The 21,954-nt window shown below is 42.7% G+C and overlaps 1 protein-coding gene across 11 annotated transcripts in view; it reads left to right on the top strand.

Annotated features, from left to right (window-relative positions):
• The window catches only part of S1PR2 (sphingosine-1-phosphate receptor 2), a 70,462-nt gene extending 58,063 nt beyond the window's left edge, over positions 1–12,399 (top strand). For 10 of the 11 annotated variants that reach the window (XM_081938986.1, XM_081938991.1, XM_081938995.1 and 7 more), the window contains one exon: positions 5,068–12,399. In XM_081938986.1, coding sequence (XP_081795112.1) covers positions 5,183–6,232 — 1,050 coding nt within the window. In that variant the 5' untranslated portion in view covers positions 5,068–5,182 and the 3' untranslated portion in view covers positions 6,233–12,399. Of the gene's footprint in view, positions 1–4,540; positions 4,593–5,067 lie in introns of all 11 variants that reach the window. The other variant, XM_081938988.1, reaches the window with a different exon arrangement.
• The last annotated feature ends 9,555 nt before the right edge of the window (positions 12,400–21,954 follow it).

The raw sequence follows: 21,954 nt of genomic DNA, 5'->3' as shown, positions 1-21,954 counted from the left end.
ACAGCTGAAAGGAAATGAATTACCAGCTGTGATTAATGTTTCCTATAATAGCTGTGTCAATATTTGGTGCACGTGGCCAAATTCTCATTGCTTCTTGCATACATCATCTTGCTTAGGAGATGGAACTGCCTGAAAGTACTAGTTTGTGTACCAGTTTGCCCCATAGTCAGTGCTGCCCATCCCAGCAGGCGTCCTCCTTTCCAGAGACCTTGGGAGGGGCTGATGTCTAGTTGCTTTTTAAGTAATTAATAATTTGGAATGGAAAGTAAGCAGAGGGCTTGCCTAGTTTTTTTAAGTTGGAGGGAAGCAATCTCACTTTGTATTCCATACACACTCACACACACACACCGTGGGAGTGAGAAGCTGCTCCCAATCCGCCTGGGGTTCAGGCCTCTAACTTTTGGAGACTCACGTTTCAGGGGAAGGTGAGGCTCCCAACCTACTACTTAAGTGAAAGTTGAAAGACAATGTATTTTAATGAGGGGGGGAAAAGGGCAACGCTATTACTTGAATATCTGCCTTGTTTCTTTGACAATCATGTTATGTCCTTAAGTAAGCAAAGGCACACCTTAATTGTTATACAGATGTTTGATTAAATGTGGGAATCTCATTATCGTTCTACTGTATGTACTCTAAAACCAGACTGAAAAGATCAAAGCCATGAGTTGTGGAAACTGGAACTTAAAAGCGAGTGATGTTTGTGGGGCTTCTTTAACTAGGCCTATGTTCAGCAGACCTAAGTATTTGAACCTTAGTTCTGCTAATCTTTCCTCAAGCCTTGGGCCTGATTTATTGAGCCAATGCAATAATTTGTCAGCCAAGCACAGTAGTCTGAAACTTTACAGGCTTTGCGATTCCACACACTTTTGACTAACTAGAGTACTAAGACACTAGAATCTAGGCCTGATATTAGTCATGCCTGGTCTAATTTTTGTTTCCTAATCCATTTCCTTTCAAAAAAGTGACTTGGTTGGATCTATGTTATTAGAAAAACAGGAGAAAATGATGCCATAGATCCAAGTTTTAAACCGCTTTTCAAGCTGGTAGCCAAATGTAGAAAATAACTTTCCTTGGAACACCAATTATATTATTTTTATTTGAACAGACACTATCGGGTGTTTGTTCCAGTGTTTTGACTCAGCATGAATTATATTATCTAGAGCAGTGATGGCGAACCTTTTTTGGCTCGCGTGCCACAAGTGGGGGGAGCGCAGGGGGGTCGAGTGCGGGCGTGCCGCACCCATAATGCAACGTGCGACCCCCCAGTGCGCATGCGCGCACAATGTGCGACCCCCCCCCCATTTTTACATGCTTTTTTCGCCCTCCCTAGGCTCCAGGGGCTTTATAGGAGCCTGGGGAGGGCGAAAAGAGCCTCCCCCGACCCCCCGGAGGCCCTCCGGAGGCTTCAGGGACCGTCCGGAGGCTTCCCTGAAGGCTTCGGAGCGCTTAAATCCACCCTCTGAGCAAACCGGAAGTGACTTCCGGGTTGCTCGGAGGGTCGTTTTAAGCGCTCCGAAGGCATCAGGGAACCCTCGGATGGTCCCTGAAGCCTTCGGAGCGCTTAAAACCACCCTCCGAGCAAACCGGAAGTGACTTCTGGGTTGCTCGGAGGGTCGTTTTAAGCGCTCCGAAGGCGTCAGGGAAGCCTCGGACGGTCCCTGAAGCCTTCGGAACGCTTAAAACCACCCTCCGAGCAACCCGGAAGTCACTTCCGGTTTGCTCGGAGGGTGGTTTTAAGCGCTCCGAAGGCGTCAGGGAAGCTTCTGGACGGTCCCTGAAGCCTTCGGAACGCTTAAAACGACCCTCCGAGCAACCCGGAAGTCACTTTGTTTGAAGCCTCCGGGGGGGCGGGGGAGGCTCTTTTCGCCTTCCCCAGGCTCCTATAAAGCCTCTGGAGCCTGGGGAAGGCGAAAAATAGCTTTTAAAAAGATGCGCGTGCCCTGGCAAATGGCTCCGCGTGCCACTTGTGGCACGCATGCCATAGGTTCGCCATCACTGATCTAGAGCTTGATCATTAGTGCCCTTCACCCTCATAGATTTTCCAAAAGATGCCAGTGAATCTTTAATTATTGCTATGTTTGGAGTAAACAAACACAGGAGTGGAATGGAAAGGAATGGTCATTGAACAATTTGTGATGAGAAAGTCAAATAGCTACTGAGGCAGTTCTAGCTGGTAATATGCCCTAATGGTTAGAAAAATCACTAACTGGGTGCATGTTTCAAAGCAGCTCCTTAGATAAGAGGCTTCTGCAGCCTGAAATGTATTCTTAAAGCTGGTATGTCCTAAAAAACAGATCCCTCTCCCATCCCTCCTATGCATCAGAGGACTTGCTGTCTGAACAAGAATAAGGAATCATAATTGACTTACAAATAATCCCACATGAGAAAGGAAGGGGTGGTACAGCAGCTTGCTGCCATAGCAGGACACCTCTTCTCCTTCTGCCCTCTAGCCAACAGATGTAAATCTTCCCCAAGAGACTGATGTTTTGAACAGGAAGTTTGTACTGCCAGTCACACCACAGCCATGTCCTTAGTTAACCCACATTTCTCTCATAGTTGGCCTAGTGTGGAAATAATAGCACTGACCTACCTTGCAACACCACTGCAAGGAAGATTCCAGAGATAATAGGCATGAAGCATTTAGATAGTTGATCAGTTACTGATCAATAGTTCTAACTCTCCTGACTTTCTCACAGCAGATGGCAGCATGTAGCCAACCTCGGTTGATCTCAGAAAAGCTGCACAATATCAGAACCTGATTAGTTCTCAAATAGGAGACTATCAAGGCTGTAGGTTACATTGGGAAGTTAAAAAAACGAAAGAATCCCCAAAAGGCAGTAGTAACAATTCACTTGTATATTGTTGTCACTGGAACATGGAAGACTTTATCTTACTTTGACATTTTTCCGTACCTATCAAGCTTTTTCTGTGTTTCTCAAATATCAAGTTCTCTGAGCCTTTTAAATAAAAAAATGTGCAAAGCCCTTTGCACCTGATTTCTCCAGTGCTGGTGGAAGATTATCAGGTATCTCTAGGGAGAGCTTTGCATCTAGCCGAGTTCAGGGATACCCATGGTTATTGGACCATTTTTTGTGCAGTGCTAAATGAAGTACCTATGCTGGTAACGCCCAGCCAGTATCTGGAATTATAAGCATGATGAACTTAACTATATGACGCAGTCAAAAAAAACCTCAGAGCATTATGAAGTGGATGGAGACAAAGTGGATGGAGACTTCTGCAAGGGAGGCGCTGTGCCTGAGCCCTAGATAAGGGAAGAGTGACAGGAGAGGCATGGAGTGGCAGTGAATAAGGATCAACAGAGTGGTAGTTTACTAGTTTCTTTTGGCCAAGACAAATGTTTTAAAGAACAGTGAGCAATGCTAGCATTTGCATTTTCTATGGCAACCTTCTCCAGATTTATTGGGTTTACCACTATGAGATTATTCATCCAACATGGGTGTCTGGAGCAAAGGCTGATCCAAGATCTGATGTATCTAAATGCACATACTGTTGTTTTTGTTTCTGTTTCTGTTCTGTGGTTCTTTAAAAAATAATTGCTGTAAGAGTGCAAAAGTACTCTATGTACACATTTCATCCTTAAGTCTTTTGTAGGATTGGTGGGATTGTTTTCCCCCCAAGGGAGGGGAAAAAAACCTATTCAATGCTTTTTCAGGGATACTGGAAACATGTCAATTCTCAATCCAAGGAACTGAAGTGATATGTTTGCCTGTTGGTCTTTCAGTTAGAATCGCTCAGAATTTGCCATTTTGAGAGAGAGCCCGTTCCAAGGCATCAACTAAAGAGGTGACAAAGCAGATAGTCAGATTCTGATCATACCTGCTGCCTTGAAATTTAAAGTAGACCAAGAGGTTTTGCCTTCCAGTTATTAGTGACTGCAGAATTAGAATAGGGGCCCATAGAAAGAAAATGATTTTCTTGTGCAGGTCTGAGATCCAGACTCTTGTAAAAATTGATAAAACAAGAAACATATCATGATCTTGACATTAAAACACTAATTTGTTAAAGGCCTCTGTGAATATTTTCTAACTCCCATTAAAACTTAATAAGGAAGACATTTCCTTCAGCTCCAATAACAAGTTCAACAACAAGGTGCACCCTTCCTGAAAAAAGTAGAATGAGAGCGAGCCAATCAATGTCAATGAGCAGTATATCTGCTAGGATCCTCAATAGGCACTCTCAGAGGGGAAGGGTGACCTATGTGAAGGAGATAGCCCCTCTAGTAGCTAGGACCTAAGCTTTATACAACTTCCTGGACTTTTTGGACATTGCATGAAACAAAATGCTGCTGTCCCTAACAATTCATAGTTTCAAACTATTGCCATTTAGTTCTCTGCAAAAATGAATATGGCATACAAAACTGCATCTACTAGTAAGAAATGTACATGAAAACATGTATCTTGATGAAAATAAAATGTACTGTGGAACATTTATACAGAAGAAAATGTTTTTCCCCCAGACTGCAAATTAGAAAAATTGAAATATGCAAAGATCCTTTTGTAAAATATATACTTTCCTTTAGCTTTTTTTGAAAGTTACAAAGTGATGCAGAAACAGGATAAACTGAATTTCAGGTAAGACAAATGTAAAAGTGTAACGAAATTGTCAGGTTCACTCCTCCCTAAGCTTGTCAGCACAAATCAGCAAAGAACTTAATTATGTATACTCGAACATGATTAATTTGGTCCAACCATAAAGCCATTTCCCATAAAACATGCAATGTCATGTAAATGAGGCCATTCTTTTGGAGATTTCCATGTTAAGTAGCCAGAATGTGGGAAGCAAGGCTCGGGTTTTTGAACTGAGGAACTGGCTAGCAACTACCTCCAATATCTCCATTAGTCCAAAATATTGCTTTAAAAAACAAAAGATGAAATCTGAGCATCGGAGGGAGGGATTATTTTACAGGGAAATCTCTGCAAATGATGGCCGTGTTGATGAAGTGAAATGAGCATACTTAATGTCTCTATTCCCTCAGCTGTTCTACATTGGTTTTTTCACCTGCTGTTTTAAGCAATAGCCTGATTTGTATGTCTTTTTTGTCTTCAGATTTCACCTAGTTGATCCTCAGTTCCTCTGCTCCAAATGAACTCATTTCTGGTGGACTCTTATCCAAATGTCCTCTGAGAGAGACCTCCCCAGGGGGGCACCTCGGTAACCAGCCATGGGAAACGTCTACAAGTACTACTTCAACAAGGACAAAATCTTCCAGCATTACAACTATACTAAGGATAAGCTGGAGAAAGATGAGTCTCCACTGACTCTCATTGCCACGCTCACCATTGTGCTCTGTTGCTTCATTATCCTGGAGAACCTGCTAGTGCTCATATCCGTCTGGAGGAACAAGAAATTCCACTCCGCCATGTTCATCTTCATTGGCAACTTGGCTTTTTCGGACCTCATGGCTGGCTCGGCTTTCATAGCCAACATTGTGCTCTCGGGCCCAGCCACCTTTCGCCTCACTCCGATTCAGTGGTTCGTGCGAGAAGGCACTGCTTTTACCACCCTGGCTGCCTCGGTCTTCAGCTTGTTAGCCATCGCGATTGAACGACACGTGGCTATCACCAAGGTGAAGGTCTACACTAGTGACAAGAACTGCAGGATGCTGATGCTGATTGGGGCCTGCTGGGTCATCTCAGCCACCATTGGGGGGCTACCCATCCTTGGCTGGAACTGCATGTCTGATCTGGAGAAGTGCTCCACTGTTCTGCCCCTTTACTCTAAAAGCTACATTGTCTTTGTGGTTACCATTTTCACTGTCATCCTCTTCTCCATTGTGGTCCTCTATGTCCGGATCTACCGCATTGTCCGTTCCAGCCATGCTGAGATAGCCAGCTCCCAGACAATGGCCTTGCTCAGGACAGTTACCTTTGTCCTGGGGGCCTTCATCATCTGTTGGCTGCCTGCCTTCACCATCCTCCTGATAGACGCTTCGTGCGCCAGGAAGTCTTGTCCTATCCTTTACCAGTCAAAGTATTTCTTTGCCTTTGCTACCCTCAATTCAGCCATTAACCCCCTCATTTACACCCTCCGCAGCAAAGACATGAGGAAGGAGTTCCTAAGGGTGCTTTGTTGCTGGGGGATGATGGGGCAGGGAAAGCCGGCAGAGCGTTGCATGATTCCTCTCCGCAGTTCCAGCTCCTTGGAGCGGTGCACTCCAAAACAGGATCTTCCCACTTTATCTTTCATGAAGGAACATTCCACATTTGTGTGAAAAAGACACCAAGAAAGGAACTGTGGAGCAGCCAGGCAATGGCAAAGACTGGTGGGTGGGTGGGATTGGACCCAAGAAAGCGGTACAAACCTGATAAATATATATTGTCCTGGTGGTCAAATCAACCTGCCTTGGACTTACATGGAGGTATCCATTTGTTCACTAAGACCTGCACAGTATTATGATTTTGTGTTAGGAGTGTGTGTGAGACAGAGTAATTGGCTGCTGAATGATTGAGTGACATGAAGTGGGGAAGCCGGGTAGCTGCTGAGCTACCAAGACTCTGATTTGGTACGATTCTCCTCTTTTCTAAAAATTGCCCTTGCCTGTGTATAGACCCACAATTTTTTTTTAACCTGCATCTCCGAGCCATTCATTCTCCTCTTTGCACAAAACATTCACCTGCTCTTCCCTGGAAAGCCATTGGTTGCTCGGATCAGGTAGGCCGTTTGCAAGTTTAGTTGATTTAAACCAGTCTTCAATTTTAGGCACACAAAATTACAAGGGCTCATAATCCTGACCCCTTGAACCCTGGGTTTCCTGTCTAGAGGTAGTCCTTGACGTACAACCATTCATTTGGTGACTGTTACAGCAGCACTGAAAAAAAAGTGACCTGTGACCTTTTTTCACACAACCATTGCAGCATCTCCAGAGTCATGGGATACAAATTGGAATGCCTGGCAACTGACTAATATTTATGACAGTTGCGTTGTCCCATGGTCATACAATCACCTTTTATGATCTTCTGATAAGCAAAGTCAATGGGGAAGCCAGATTCACTCAACAACCATGTTACTAACTACAACTACAGGGATTCACTTAATATCGGTGGCAAGAAATGTCATAAAATGGAGCAAAATTCACTTAATTGTCTTGCTTAGCAACAGAAATTTTGGGCTCAATTGCAGTCGTAAGTCAAGGACAACCTATAGTGGCAGAAGTTGAAGACAGTCATATTTTTAGAAGCACAGAGGCTATTTTGATTATACTTCTGCTGCTGAAAATATGAAATATCTGGCTCTTTACTTTCTGAGGAGGGTGTAAAGGCTGGTTCCAAAGATGTATGTAAGTATTTTTGAGTACATATCTGCTAATGTCTATGACATCACAGATGCCAAACTATATGTTCTCTTCATCCTTGCCATGACACTTTTATCAATGTTTTTAAAAGTCATCTTCCTCTACTGTAGCCTGGAAACCAAACAAGTTTTGGGGGAAAAAATTTAATGGCAAATGTTATACATATTGATTGTGATAAATGCACAAAATTTCATAACAAGCTTTTGTGGAGAGAGAAGATAAATAATTGCAAAATTATCATAATCCCTACTAAATTTATTCTTTCAGTTTTTCATATTTTTCACTGAACAGAAAGCATTTACGTTCTCCAGGACAGGATTTACATCTGGCTTTAAAAATGTTTTCAAAAGCAATAACAAAAGCATTTCTCCACCTTTCAGTAGCCACCCCTTCCCCTTCCTATCCTGAAGTAGGTTTCCGATTTCCTTCCTTAGCCTTGTCTTTTTGAAGCTACACTGAGATATAATCATACGAGCAATTAAGGGGATATTTTTCTGAAAACATCACATGCACGAGCAATCTGGATCTGTAGGCTTGTGTTCACCCACACTGCTTCCTTGTAGTAAGCATGAATAGATTTAATGCATATTAAGAAAGGGTGGACTTAAAAAAACCAATGTTTTAAACGAGAGGGGGAAGATTTCTGTTTTAATTTTATTCTTTCACTTAGAAGTTGCTGAAATAAAACTGGCATTTCCTAGAACTCTTGGTGGGGGAAAAAAACCCTCATCAATGCTGTCATTTTATGTTTTCAGCATGGATGTCATTATCAGTGATGATGTCATTATTATTAGTCATTAATCCTTTTGATCTTCCTTCAGGAGTCAAATAATTTTTTTCTTAATATGGACAGATTTTAATCCGTCTTGCAGATAGGCAGTTTAGGTACTATTGACATGCCCTGGTTTGGCCAGAGATCCTGCAGGCAAATGCCAACCTCTTAATTTATTAAGATGCAGTCCAGAGGAAGTTTGTCTGCAGAAGCACGATTGAAATGAATGGAATTTATACCATTCAAACATGAGCACTTATCTACTCTAAGCCTTTTTTAAAAAATGTGAGAAAGACCAGCTTCTCTCTTATTATATAATGCATTAAAATTCAGGAACATTAAAATATTTATAACCAAACGAAAGACAAAAAAAAAAATCAGACCAGCAATTTTGGGACCACCATTTTCATAGGTTTTGTATTTGTCTTGCAGCTCTATAGAACTACTAGAAGAAAACTTCTTTGAAACAAGTTTCCCATTCTCTCTATAGGGACCTGTTTCCTTTCCAGGATCAATACCCTTGTAACACAAACATGTAGTCCTTGACTTAACAGTTCATTTAGTGACCGTTCAGAGTTACAACAGCACTGAAAAAAGTGACTTATGACCGTTTTTCACCCTTACAACCATTGCAGTATCCCCGTGGTCATATGATCAAAATTCAGATGCTTGGCAACTGACTCATATTTATCACAGTTGCAGTGTCCAGTGGTTGTTCATGTGATCACTTTTTGCGACCTTCTGACATGCAAAGTCAATGGGGAAGCTAGGTTCACTTAAAAACCGTGTCAAAAACAACTGCGGTGATTTGCTTAACAACAGTGGCAAGAAAGGTCACAGAATGGGGCAAAAACCCCTTAACAAATGTCTCACTTAACAACAGAAAATTTGGGCTCAATTGAGGTCGTAAATCGAGGACTACATGTACTGTTGTAAAAGGCATTGACAGGGGTTCCTAAAATCTCCCAAAGCTTCTTAAACTATGCATGCCTGCCTACACAAACATAAGCCCCATTACTGTATAGATTTAGTTTAACATACTCCCAGCTTGGCATATGGCTGCCTCAATGAACAGAGTAAAGGAAAGCTCATATTAGGATGGTACCTCGGGGAACAAAAGCACTGCTGCGACATTACATGCTTAGAGAACACCTTATCCAAATTCCTCGTCAGTTCCTAGTGTGCTTTTGGAGAATGGAGCTCAGAGAGGCCTCAGCTTAACATTCTGGACATCCCTTCTCGGATTATGCAGTAGTGGACTAAATTGAAGATGGGCAATTAGCATCTTTAGAAACAAATAGAGTTAATCCGATGGTGGCAACAGGACTTCCTGGCAATTCATGTTGAAAGTCTATGGCCAACCCATGGCCTGTCCCTTTTGAAAGAAATGGGGATGGGGAAGACTGATCTAGAGCTGCATTTGGCAGCAACTTGTAGTCATTCCACCATTCTCTCTCTCTCCCCCCCCCCCCCCCCCCCGGTTAATTCTGAGAGAAGCTTTTGCATCAGAATAATCATCAGCCCTAAGAATTTGTGTGAAGGTGTTAGGTTTGTGCACAAATGCAGTCCTATCTTCAGTATCCCTGTCCCAACCTGAAATTCCAGTCTGCCACAGAGGCTTTCTAACTTCTGTCCCAATGACAACAACAACAATTGAGCTGTAATGTGAGAACAAAGGAGTGCTGGGGGGCTTGCAGGGAGTGGATTTCTGAGGTTGGGGCATCTCTTAAGAGAGAAGCGATGAAAAGCAGGAAAGGTGGCAATGCCTTCAAGGAGAAAGCCAGAAGTGGGTGTTTCCTGCTTGCATAGCTGGTTCCAGCCTGGAACCGTGATTCACCCAGCATGATGTGTAGGAACATGCTATAGGAGGGTGAGAGGAGGATGTTTTTATGAATCAGAATGAGATGCAGGCGTGGGAATCATTTCCCTCCTCAGGCACAGGCAGTGCAGTCCAAAGTTCTAGAGGTAATTTAAAGAACCCACCACCCACACTTTCTTTGCTCCAGAATACAGCCGTGTTCTGGAGGAACACGTTCCTGCATACAACTCATTTAGCAACCACAATTGGGATCAGCAATTGGTTACTAAGTGAAGCCACTGCTAGGTGGAACTGCCAATGTGTTCATGATCTTACTGCAGCTTTCCTGTGCTGTACAGACCTGCAAAGGTCATAAATGCAAAAATTAATCCTAATTACCATTGTAACTGCAAATGATTGCTAAACAAGGAGATGTTACAAACATCCCCTCCTCTCTCTCTCTCCCTCTCCATAAGCAGATGTTTGGCCTGCCTGCTCTAAAGTAAGCCCCATTAAGTTCAATAGGACTCGAGTGTATGTCAAATCTTGCAGTCTTAAACTATGAAACCATGTATGTTTATGCTGCTTGTCGTCGTCATGAAGTATCACCATGTTTGTCCTGTATGTGTATGTGTGTATGTAATTGTTAATATGGGAGTGCCAGTTGATGTGGATATGTGACATAGCCCCTCTGTGAGATATTCCTGATGCCTGTATTGACATCAATATACAGTTCTGTAAATGCCACCCATATCTACACTTAGGCTGGTGTCTAAGCCTATTTGTCTTTAGCTGAAGGGGCATGGCGTAATGCCCATCTTTGGCAAGAAGGAGCTCTGCTGTCACATTTCTTTACATATAAAGGGCTGCTATGCACCAGATGTCTGGCTCTCTCTCTTTCCTTGGCTAGAGTTTGGACTTGCCTTCTCGTTTTCACTCCTCCTGTATGTTCAAATCTGGGGTAAAACCTTTGGCTGCTTTTTATCAGAGACTGATCAGTTTTTCCTTTATTGGGAAGCAGACCCCTCCCAAACAACTGACTCCATTCACTTCTTACCAGTAACAATCATGTTCCCACTGATTGCAGGTGATCTTGAAAGGGAAAATATAAGCAAAATTGCTTACTGATATTAATATTATCAAGAGCTTAAGGTGACAGAGAACGAGTATTGCTCAGGCTGTGACCATTTAATTCACTGTTTCTGCTGGTAGATTTTTTGGGGTCTTGTAGGCCTTCCAAAATCTATAAAAACTTGTTTTAGTAGAGCAAAATGGATGTGTGTGTATGTGTGTGTTTGTACACATCCTCATAAGTAATATTGGTTACCTTAAATTATCCATCCTTTGCTATTATCTCAATCCCCAATCCCTGATTAGTTGAGTTGCTATGCATACAGTACAAATTTAACAATTTGTGTTTTGTGTATGTTTTGAACCAATATACCAAGATTTCCTTATCATTTGAATTTTGTACATTTCTGAATTACTGTTTTAAAAATGCACTTTTTCAAATGTCGTGGTGCCACAAGTTTGTACATATTCATTTATGCCTATATGATGTACGCACATTTATCATATTAAGAAAGTTTGTTTGCAGAAGCTGTGTAACATCCGGCGAAATCATCAACCAAATGCAACCAAAATTGGACAAATGTTTACCACACTACATTCAGTTTTTGATGGAAATTTGGGGGGGGGGGAACCCTCAGGTTTGACAAATCAGACTTGACCAATCTGCAAAAACCAAGAATCAGAGAAGCTGACAAAATTATAAAAATCAAGTCTGAGAGAAAATGAAACATTTCTCTATCCGTTATAATCTATGCCCAAATTGAAATATACCTATACATTCATTCTACGCTAAATATCTCTGTGGCTCATTGTTTTCCTATTCTATCCACATAATGAACTGTAGCAGTTCCTTCGCATGCTGGTTTACTGACAGTCATCCTGATACTGAATAGTGGTTAAATCGGGACCTCAAGTTCTAAGTCCCCTCGTAGGGATGGGAACCATTGGATGACCTTGGACCAATTGCTCTCCCTCAACCCAGCCTACTTAATTTTTTGTTGGAAAAACAGGAGGAGGGAGTATTACATATGTTGTTTTGAATTGAACAATATAAAGTGAGATACAAATTAAATACAGAGGGGCTGGAAACAAAGCTAGCTCAAGTATGCTTGAGGAATAACAGGAATAGCATGCTCCATTCTTGAGTGCAGGAAACCTGCAGTCAGAAGGGCTCTTTATAGTAAAGAGGTGGCAGTGTAGCAAAATGTAGAAATGAGGAGGACAATGAAAGATCTTGTGTTATACCAATTAACCTAATCATAATAAATTTCCAATCTCTGTGCAATCACCCATGATTTCAACAGTTAAAAGATTATTTACAATGCATGGTATACATTATGTCTATAGAGGCTGCAAGAGTTGGAAATCTCTGGACCGGTCTGTGGAGCAAACTTTCCCCTAGCAAATGCAGCGAGGAGCATCCATCATTCATGCCACCATGTTTCAGTCTCTCTAGCACAGGGGTGTCCAAAATTGGGAACTTTAAGACTTGTGGACTTCAACTCCCAGCTGGCTGGGGAATTCTGGGAGTTGAAGTCCACAAGTCTTAAAGTTCCCAAGTTTGGACACCCCTGCTCTAGCACATACACTAAACGGTACAGTCTTTATCCTTGCAGAATCTTGCCTATTGAAACACTAACTTTTACACACACACACACAACACACACTGTCCCTCTTAATGGAGATACATGTGTATTAAAATGTTTGCTTCTAAATTGGGCCCTTGTGCATTTTTGTCCTTGTGCACATTAAACAAGATACACTCATATGGAAAAGCAATAAGGAAAGGAGGGAGGAATTAGTGGTCCACAGATGATGCTTTCTCTTTATTTGCTTATTTTATTTTTAGACCATCACATTCCACTGTTCAAAGCACTGAACAGTGAAAACCAAATATAATAGGCTGTTTAAATATAATAAACATAGTATTTATGATATGAATATAATATGAATATAAGCATTCTCCATCATTGGCTGCACTACCAGCTAAGATTACTGAGAATTTTACACCAGCAATATCCAGAAGACCATGTTTTCCCGCCTTCTGATGATAGGTAGGAAAATGTAGCCAACAATCTAGGAATATAAAATATTCAAGGACACCCACACACACACACTACTTCCTGTTCCTCCTGCCCCTCACCAAGGGACTCCATTTTGTACAATACTGGAAAGTGCATCCCTTATAACAGGGATCTCCACCTTGGCAGCTTTACGACTTGTGGACTTCAAGTCCCAGAATTCCTCAGCCAGCACATGCTGGTGGAGGAATTCTGGGAGATGAAGAACACAAGTCATAAAGCTGTCAAGGGTGGAGACCCCTGCCTTATAATATATGTGCTATGAAAATGTGGAAAAGTGCTTGTTTTACATACAGATTATGAAATACAGTAACCAGGGTAGGCTAGAAACTAAGCATGTGTTTCGAATACTGAAAGCACTTGTAAGAATCTTGGGTAGCAGTCATCATAATTCAAGTGACTTTCAGAAGTGAAAATGCTTAGAAAGGATAATCCTTAGAATTGTAACTTTAAGGGACTCTGATGCTGCAGAATCCAAGGAATCTAAAGCTCTGTCATTGTTCACCAACATGAGCAATTTGTAAAAAATAATGAAGGCAGGATACAAATTAAATTAATAATAATTGTGAGGTAAGTAGGCAAGAAAGGGCAGTTCTTCCTATCTATATCCCGGTTTCCTGGTCAGGAAAAAGATTCTGAATGTCCTCCCCTACTAAGGAGTATGAATATGGGTTGGAATCACTGGATTTGCCTCTCATTGACCACTTCTCACAGAAAACTAGTCTTCAAGATTTCCAGAGAGAGGAGATAAATGGGAGAAATCTGAAAAACTTTATCCCTGAGTTGCCCTCTATAGATTAAGAGTCAATTTACTTGCTGTTTTTATTCTTTTCAATAATAATTGGGGGAGGGGGGAGGAGCGCCTTGTTAGATGGTAGTTAAGCTGCTTCCAAATTCTCCATTCTCTTCCAAAAAATCGTATCTCCTTCCATGACACAATTTGAGTAGCGCCCCATGTTATTAAAACTGTACCCATCACATTTTCTAGTATAATGTTCATTGGATGTAGGCAAGTAATTGTGGACTATTATCCCCATTATTCCTTATTGTTGACTATACTGGCTGGGACAAATTAGTATTTGGAAGACCTTTTTTTTTCTTTTTATGATCCTGTTATCCCTTAATTCAGGGTAGAGTCGGGAGTGACTGAATGGAGCTGAGAGTTTACTAGTTAGGTGCCCTTCCTAACGCCTATATGGAGTTCACAGCAGATATTTTCTCTTTGTGCTCAAGAGAGAGAAACTTCTGCTACTACCTAGGATTGAACTCTATACATTCTGAATGGGAGGTGAATGTCTTCACCATTAGGCCACCATGCCACTCTGGAAGACCATACGTTATCTACACCTTTACATCTGAAATGGGAAACTGGTTTACATTGGGATGAAAAACCTCCAGCTTCAAAAAACGCTTGAATGCATAAACCCACATATAAGCCCAATTCTCCAAGAACTTTAATGCAGCAAAGCCTGGGGGAAAGGAAATGCCCCTTTCTTTTATTTGTTTGCCTTCCTACTTTGACTAACCAAAGTTGTAACCTTTGCTATTTTCTGACTGCATTCATGATTGTAAAGTCCACAATGGAGAATCAGATTATCAGACAACCCAACTACCACGCTGAGAGAATTGTGGACAGCTTTGAAGAACTGCATCACAAGGATTCTGGATAGCCCAACTTGGTTTCCATCAACAGAACTGTCACTTTCCGTCACTCCCTTCTGACCCCACACTTTAAACTGAACTTCTTAAGTAAGCCTTCCCAAGGAAAGGAAAGCATAGTTCTCAGCAGGATTTTTACTTAAAACTCTCTAGGGAGAAAGGGGGGAGTGGGATGTTTTTAAATAGAAAGAGAGACTTTTACAATCATTTTGTCCCCCTGGATATAATTGTGTTTAGCTCCCACAACCTGAGCCAGGCTGGGTTTGTAAGGGGAAAATGCAGCATTCCATTTGCTAAGAGCACTTATAAGGAAGGCTATTTCTTCCCTTCTGTTACCCTGAGGAAGGAATAGGGTGGAATCAAGGAAGGCAAAGGCCCGGGGCCAAATATACACTGCAGCAATAGGATTCATAAGCTAACAGTAGAGCACACTTTCCAATTTCAACCCAGGGACGTGCGGTCAGGGGAGGCAAGGGAGGCAGAGCCTCACAGCCACGAAAGCGACAACATTTCTGCCTCCGCAGCTCCTGGGTGCGGACGGACGGATGTAGCCAGAGCGACGCCGAGGCAGTCTGGGCAGACGAAAGAGCGAGTGAGCGAGTGATGGAGGTCCTCGGTCGCTCGCCCGCCGGACTGTTTCGGCGCCACTCTGGCTACCTCCGTCCGGCTGCGCCCACGAGCTGCAGAGGCAGAAATGTTGTTGGCGCTCCCGGATGACGAAGCCACGAAAGCGACTGGGGAACGACGAGAACCTTCCTGCCTCTGCTGGACTGCAAAGTCCAGCAGAGGCAGGAAGGTTCTCGTCGTTCCCCAGTCGCTTTCGAGGACTGCAGAGCGCGAGCCGGCGGAGCACGCTCAGGAAGGCGGGGAATGGGATCACGTGTGCTGGAGGCTGAGGCAGCCTCAGCTTCCAGCACACGTGGTCCCATTCCCCGCCTTCCTGATGACGTCACCAGCCTCACCAGCCATAAACCTCACCGCATGTCACTGTTTCAACCCCAGCACTTAGATGCTGTCAGGGGAATTCTGGGAGTTAAAACCCACCCACCTTAAAGTTGTGCTTGAAAAACACTGTGGAATCCTTGGTGCTCTCTGAGCTTGGTTGTTTTGTTGGAGACATTTCATCACCCAACTAGGTAACATCTTCAGTGGCTACTGCTCTAAAAGGCTTGTCCCTCGGCTTGAGTCAGCAGAAGGCAACTTTCTCTGTTTCGGTAGCATAAAGCACATCATCAGATTTCTCAAGGAACCATTCAAAGCCATGTTAAAAAGGAAAGTTGAAACCTTACTAAAGGTATGTTTAACGTATTTATACAGTCATATATTTTTGTTGTGAATGAAGCAACTTAAATTCTCAGGTGACACTATGAAAAAAGGCCATCTTAGCCATCCACATAGTTTCAAAAAGTTCGGATGGGAAATAAAAGAGTCTCCCTCTGGACATCTCTTCAAGAACAATTAAATACCACAAACCAAGAAATTCTGGCTGCTCAAGGTATTATTGGCACTCATTAAGATCAGACAGCATTAGCATAACATGCTCCATATAACTGCAATGACCACATCCATATTTTTCAGCAATAACTACAGCAGGGGTGGCAAACTCAATTTCATTGAGGGCAGCATCAGGGTTGTATTTTACCTTGGGGGGGTCCAGGTTCAATGTGGCCAGGGTGGGCGTGGCATCTTGACGTCACTCCTATCGGGAGCACCTGTGGTGGCCCATGCGCTGCCCGCGAAAATGGGTTCCTGAGCTCCATTTTCAGCTGCCATGGCCTCCTTCAACCCTCTGCAAGTGGGTTTTCACTGGCAGAGGGTGGCAGGAGGCCATGGCAGCTGAAAATGGAGATTGGGAGCCCGTTTTCACTGGCAGAAGCACCACGGGCTGGTCCTTCACTGTTTCTAGGGGGGCCTCGCAGGCCAGATCTATGTACCCTGTGGGCCAGATCCGGCCCCCGGGCCTTGAGTTTGACACCCCTGAACTACAGCATCACCCAAAATTGAGCAAGACCAGCTCTGATTACAGCTGCAGTTTTTGGATACGATTAGGTAGCTATTTGAACTCTACATTTTCAGTGCAAGCCAAGTAATGGGTTGGAGATTTCATATATTCTTAGTCCTCGTCTTGCAACAGTTCATTTAGTGACTGTTTAAAGTTACAACAGCACTGAAAAAAGTGACTTATGACCGTTTTTCAACTTATGACCATTGCAGCATCCCCCTGGTCATGTCATCAAATTTCAGACACTTGGCAGCTGACTCATTTATGACTTTTGCAGTGTCCCGGGATCATGGGATCACCTTTTGTGACCTTCTCCCAAGCAAAATTAATGGGGAAGCCAGATTCATTTAGCAACCATGTTACTAACTTAACAACTCCAATGATTCACTTAACAACGATGGCAACAAAGGTTGTAAAGTGAGACAAAATTCACCTAACAGATGTCTCACTTAGCAATAGAATTTTGGGCTCAATTGTGGTCGTAACTTGAGGACTATCTGTATTATATGTACACACCATAATAGGCATGCACAAATATGCAGGTAGTTCTCAACTTATTACCACAATTGGGACTAAAATCTCAAGTGTTAAGCGAAGTGGTTGCTAAGTGAGACGTCCATGTGACTGCTTCACTCAACTACCACAATCCCAGTACATCCAGTTGCAATTGTTAAGCAACATCCTAGGTAGTTAAGTGCATGGAATACAAGAACTATCTGCTGAGTACAGTTCTCCTCTGGGCGAGGAAGGGAACTGCTCCAATGGTTGCAGGAACAGACCTTGGATTTTCGGGATCTTAGCTCTGTTTCTGCACCCTGCCAGATGAGTTCAGCTGCCCTCCATGTGCAGAAGAGAATTGCTGCAGCAAGCTGCAGAAACTGAGCTCAGATATTTAGGATCTTCTACCCCACTGAAGTTCAGCTCTCCTCCATATTGCCAATGTCTAAAAATGAGAGGGAATCCTTTCACCAGAGGGCAGTAGCTAAGCAACCTTCTATGTTGGCTTCCCCATTTTCTGGGAAAGCAAGCAGAGAAGATTGCAAATGGCAGTTATATGATCGTGGGCAACCAGATGTAAATGCAAACAGCATCCAGATCACAATGCCGGGGGGGGGGGGGGGGGGAGAAGAAGAAAGGAAGTTTTACAAGGGCGAGAAATGCCTTATGAGCCCTAAAGCATCCTTTCCAAAGTCATCGTATTTTTCACATTCTTTAAATACAGACGTAAGCCAAGAACTATGTGTATGTACAAAGAAAGAGAGAGAAGTAAAGTCATATTCTGATGTCCCCCTATGATTTGGCTCATCTTCTAATATTGTTAGGAATTTTTAAAAGGTGCTCTCTTCTTAGTCTTTCTTCCTTTCTTCCTTTCTTTCAGTTTTTGAACTTTACACATAGGATTTTTGGCACCCAGTCATTTTTTCCATCCCCCCTACCCCACCCCAGCAAAGGTGATGGACCATTAAGTGCATTGTTATTACAGTAGTTTTCGCTTTTTCATTGTGTTTTTCAGGACTCTTTTCAATTTTAGTACCCACTAAAATTTGGCTCCCTTAGGCCAACACCTATTTGGTCTTAGCCCTAGAGCCACTACTACAGAAGACCAATCTTGTAGCCTATTTTTTTTAAGAAAGCAGGCAGCACAAGGCATCACAAGCTATGTCAAACACAGAGTCCTCTATTGACTGCCAAGTGTTCTGTTTTCTGCTCAGAACAACTCTATGGCCTCCAACAAGGAAAAGGTTATTCAACCAGAAGCCTCTATTTTCATGTAAGGTCAAGTAAACTAGCTAGGTCAGCATGGAGGCCGCTCTGGGCAGAAGCCACAGTACTTGATGCTCTGATTTCTGCACAGAGAGAAGTTTATGATTACTTAACTTTGAAAAGGAATGGATCTTTCAAGAAGTAGGCTGGGAGGAGGCAGGCAAGTGAAGAAAGCTTGTGGGGTGCTGTCACGTGTCCCACCAAATCCAGAAGTAGTCCTCTTTCTTCCACAACACGTGTTTGCAAGTCTCTTCCCCAAGTTTACATTTCAAGGGTGGCATCTGAATGCCCACAGAATTCTCCATTCTTGTTATGTTGTTAGACTTCCCAAATAATCGTCCTCCAAGCATCTTTACTGCTGTTCAAACCCAACCTTGATTTTGTGAAGGTTCACGTATGGCTTTTGTTTGTGATGAGGAAAAAAATCTTGATTGATATTTCCCGTGCAAGAAACTTGTATGTGCTTCCTTTTTCCTTACTGCGGAATGTGAGCACATTTGGGGCAGCAATAATGGAGCAATCTTTGTGGAGAGAACCTAGATTAAACGAGACAAATTTTGTAAACGACAGTCCAGCTTTTGCAGGCAGCCTCCTTCCAAGCTGCCTCCTCTCTCATCTCCTCGGCCTGGCTGTGATGCTTGCACAAGAGGTCTTCACTCTTCAGTGCAGGAAGGCTATGCTGAAAATCAAGCCCCAAAGAAAAACATTCCCAGGAAAGCTAAAGGGGTCACTGGCTTCTTCCTGACTGCGCAGGCAACAGATGGCTTAGACCAGCAAGAAAGCTTGTTTGTCTTTCTCTGGGCAACATTGTGTTTTTGTTTCTTTGTTTTATCTGGGCAGGGAGGAGGTGTTTACCTGTTCATATCCCCATCCCCAAACACACGCACTAATAACTGATGTTTTATAAAAGCTTTTCATTTTAAATATGTAACTGCTGATATGGTAAACATATCACTTTTGAAACCACCGATGATATTGTCCTTGTAGCAACCTAAGATTTGATTGTTTTTTTCCAGTGAGACCAGTCTATCAGGGCAACCTGGTCTACCCAATTATGGGACGGAGCATACTGCTTCCGCTACCGCCTTTCATTCCCCACTCCAGGAGCTTTTGCAGGCAGTCGCTTTCGTGACAAACTATTTAGAAAAGAAACCTTTATTTCCTTGTCGGTAAATATAAATTCAACACTAAGATTTGATCCTTTTCAGGCTGCCTACATTGATTGTTCTCCCTGCTTTTAGCCCTCCATGGGTTCCAGAACTCTGAGACCACAGCCAAGGAATCCAGCACCCAAAATTTCATAGGTTTTAAAGAAACAGGAGAAGGTTTCTTTTATGAACTTCAGTCTGCTGCTCCTTAATGTTACAGAAAAATCTGACATGTTATAAGAGCCACTTTGCTCCTACCTGATGACCTACCGTAACTGATCACCTCTTTCTTGTTTAATGAGTTTATGATTAACTCATAATAAACTGTTTTGTGAAACAAGTGTTGTTTTTGCTCTGTTAAGCAAAGAAAAAGGTAACAAAAGTAAAGGCAGCAATCCTGCCCCACACATCCCTTCGGCCGATCCGCTCACACAGAGAGGGACTCCTCCGGGTGCTGTCCACTAGGCTGTGCCAGCGGGCAACGCCCAGGGGAAGGGCCTTCTCTGTGATGGGCCCGACCCTCTGGAATGACCATCCCCCTGATATTAGAATAACCACGGACCTCCGCTCCTTCCGTAAGAAGCTCAAAACCCACCTGTTTAATCTAGCCGGCTTGGCCTAATTCCAGCTCTCCCACCTCAGTCTGTATTTTTAAATTTCACGGGTTGGTCTTAGGCTAAGTTTTTAATTTTTATAAACTTGTACAGGGGTTTAAAGTTTAATCCGATTTTAACTATATTTATGATTATTTGTATGGTTTTTAATTTGGTACCTGTACACCGCCCCGAGTCCCTTCGGGGAGAGGGGGCAGTCTAGAAATCAAATAAAATAAATAAATAAATAAATTACAGCAGGACCCATTTGTTAAGTGTGCTTGAGAAGGGTTTGGCAAAATTTTGATGAACAAAGTATAAGATGGCAATGAATAAAATTTGGAAAGGGTAAGGCAACGGATGTCCAGACCCATTTTTTGTTTTTCAGCAGATCATTGAGAGAGGCATACATGAGAAAACAGGTATGAATGCCTGCTAATTTAGAAAAAAAAATGTGTGATAAAAACGAATAGGATTGAATAATGAAATGTTTTGCATGGTATGAAAGTTGGTTGCGGAATACAATAAAGGTAGTATATATATATATGTCAGATGTTTATTGTTTATACTGTTTAGTGAATTGCTCAGCATTGAGCAAAGAATATGACAAGGATGAGTAAAGTCTTGTTATTTGTTTAAAGTATTTATAGAAAAATGAGTAAGGAGCTTGTGGAGACATTATAGGTGTATTGGTTGGGGACATCCACTTTTGTATACAAATGATACTCTGGTTTTGGCTGAAAAAAATGATGTGCAATAAATGTTGAATAGATTATATCATGCAGTGAGAATTTTAAAAAGTAGATGTTTGACAAGGAAAATGGAATAAACAATTGTACGAACTGTAAAAGGGGGGGGGACAATTTGTTTGTGTATTATGGTAGAATGTTTACTAAAGATAGGAAAATAAAGAAATTTTAAGATGTGTAAATGTTGGTTGCCTATCTTTACCATTTCTTGCCAAAAACACCAACTAATGTTGTTGCCTGCACCCAGCAGTAATTTCCTCCATTTTCTAGGTTGGTCAGTTTTAACCTATTCGCTCTATGATCTTTTCTGCAATTGAGAGAGGTATGGCCTATGTCAGTGATGGGGAACCTTTTTTGGCTCGCGTGCCACAAGTGGGGGGAGCGCAGGGGGGTTGAGTGCGGGCGTGCCGCACCCATAATGTAACGCGCGACCCCCCAGTGCGCATGCGCGCACAACGCGCGACACCCCCCCATTTTTACATGCTTTTTTCGCCCTCCCCAGGCTCCAGGGGCTTTATAGGTGCCTGGGGAGGGCGAAAAGAGCCTCCCCCGACCCCCCGGTGACTTCCGGGTTGCTCGGAGGGTGGTTTTAAGCGCTCTGAAGGCATCAGGGAAGCCTCGAACGGTCCCTGAAGCCTTCGGAATGCTTAAAACGACCCTCCGATAGGCCCTATGTTGTTAATTTCATCCTCTCCTCTTCCTGCCTGCCTAGTGCCTTTTGCACAGGGAGAAAACCAGGGAGTGGGTGGAGGAGAAGGCTTCCATCTTACATGGAAGAGTTTAAACTCTAGCAAAGCCATCTAAAAGGAATGCTGTTCTCATAAGAGACCCAAGCTAAATATTCCCAAACAAAAAAGGGAGGGGAAGAAAGGAAGGAAAGAAGGAAGGAAACTGTTGCTGGCAAAATTATGTTCTTTCCTGGTGTTGACCACACTAGAATATCAATGTCACAGGAAGGCTAAAACTAATTTTATTAAAATTGGATATAATAACAGAATCTAAGGA

This window comes from Natrix helvetica, assembly GCF_964273705.1.
Source record: "Natrix helvetica genome assembly, chromosome: 1".
Lineage (NCBI taxonomy): Eukaryota > Metazoa > Chordata > Lepidosauria > Squamata > Natricidae > Natrix > Natrix helvetica.
Note: the sequence above shows the minus strand (reverse complement) of the source record. Positions and strands in the feature narration are given on the sequence as shown.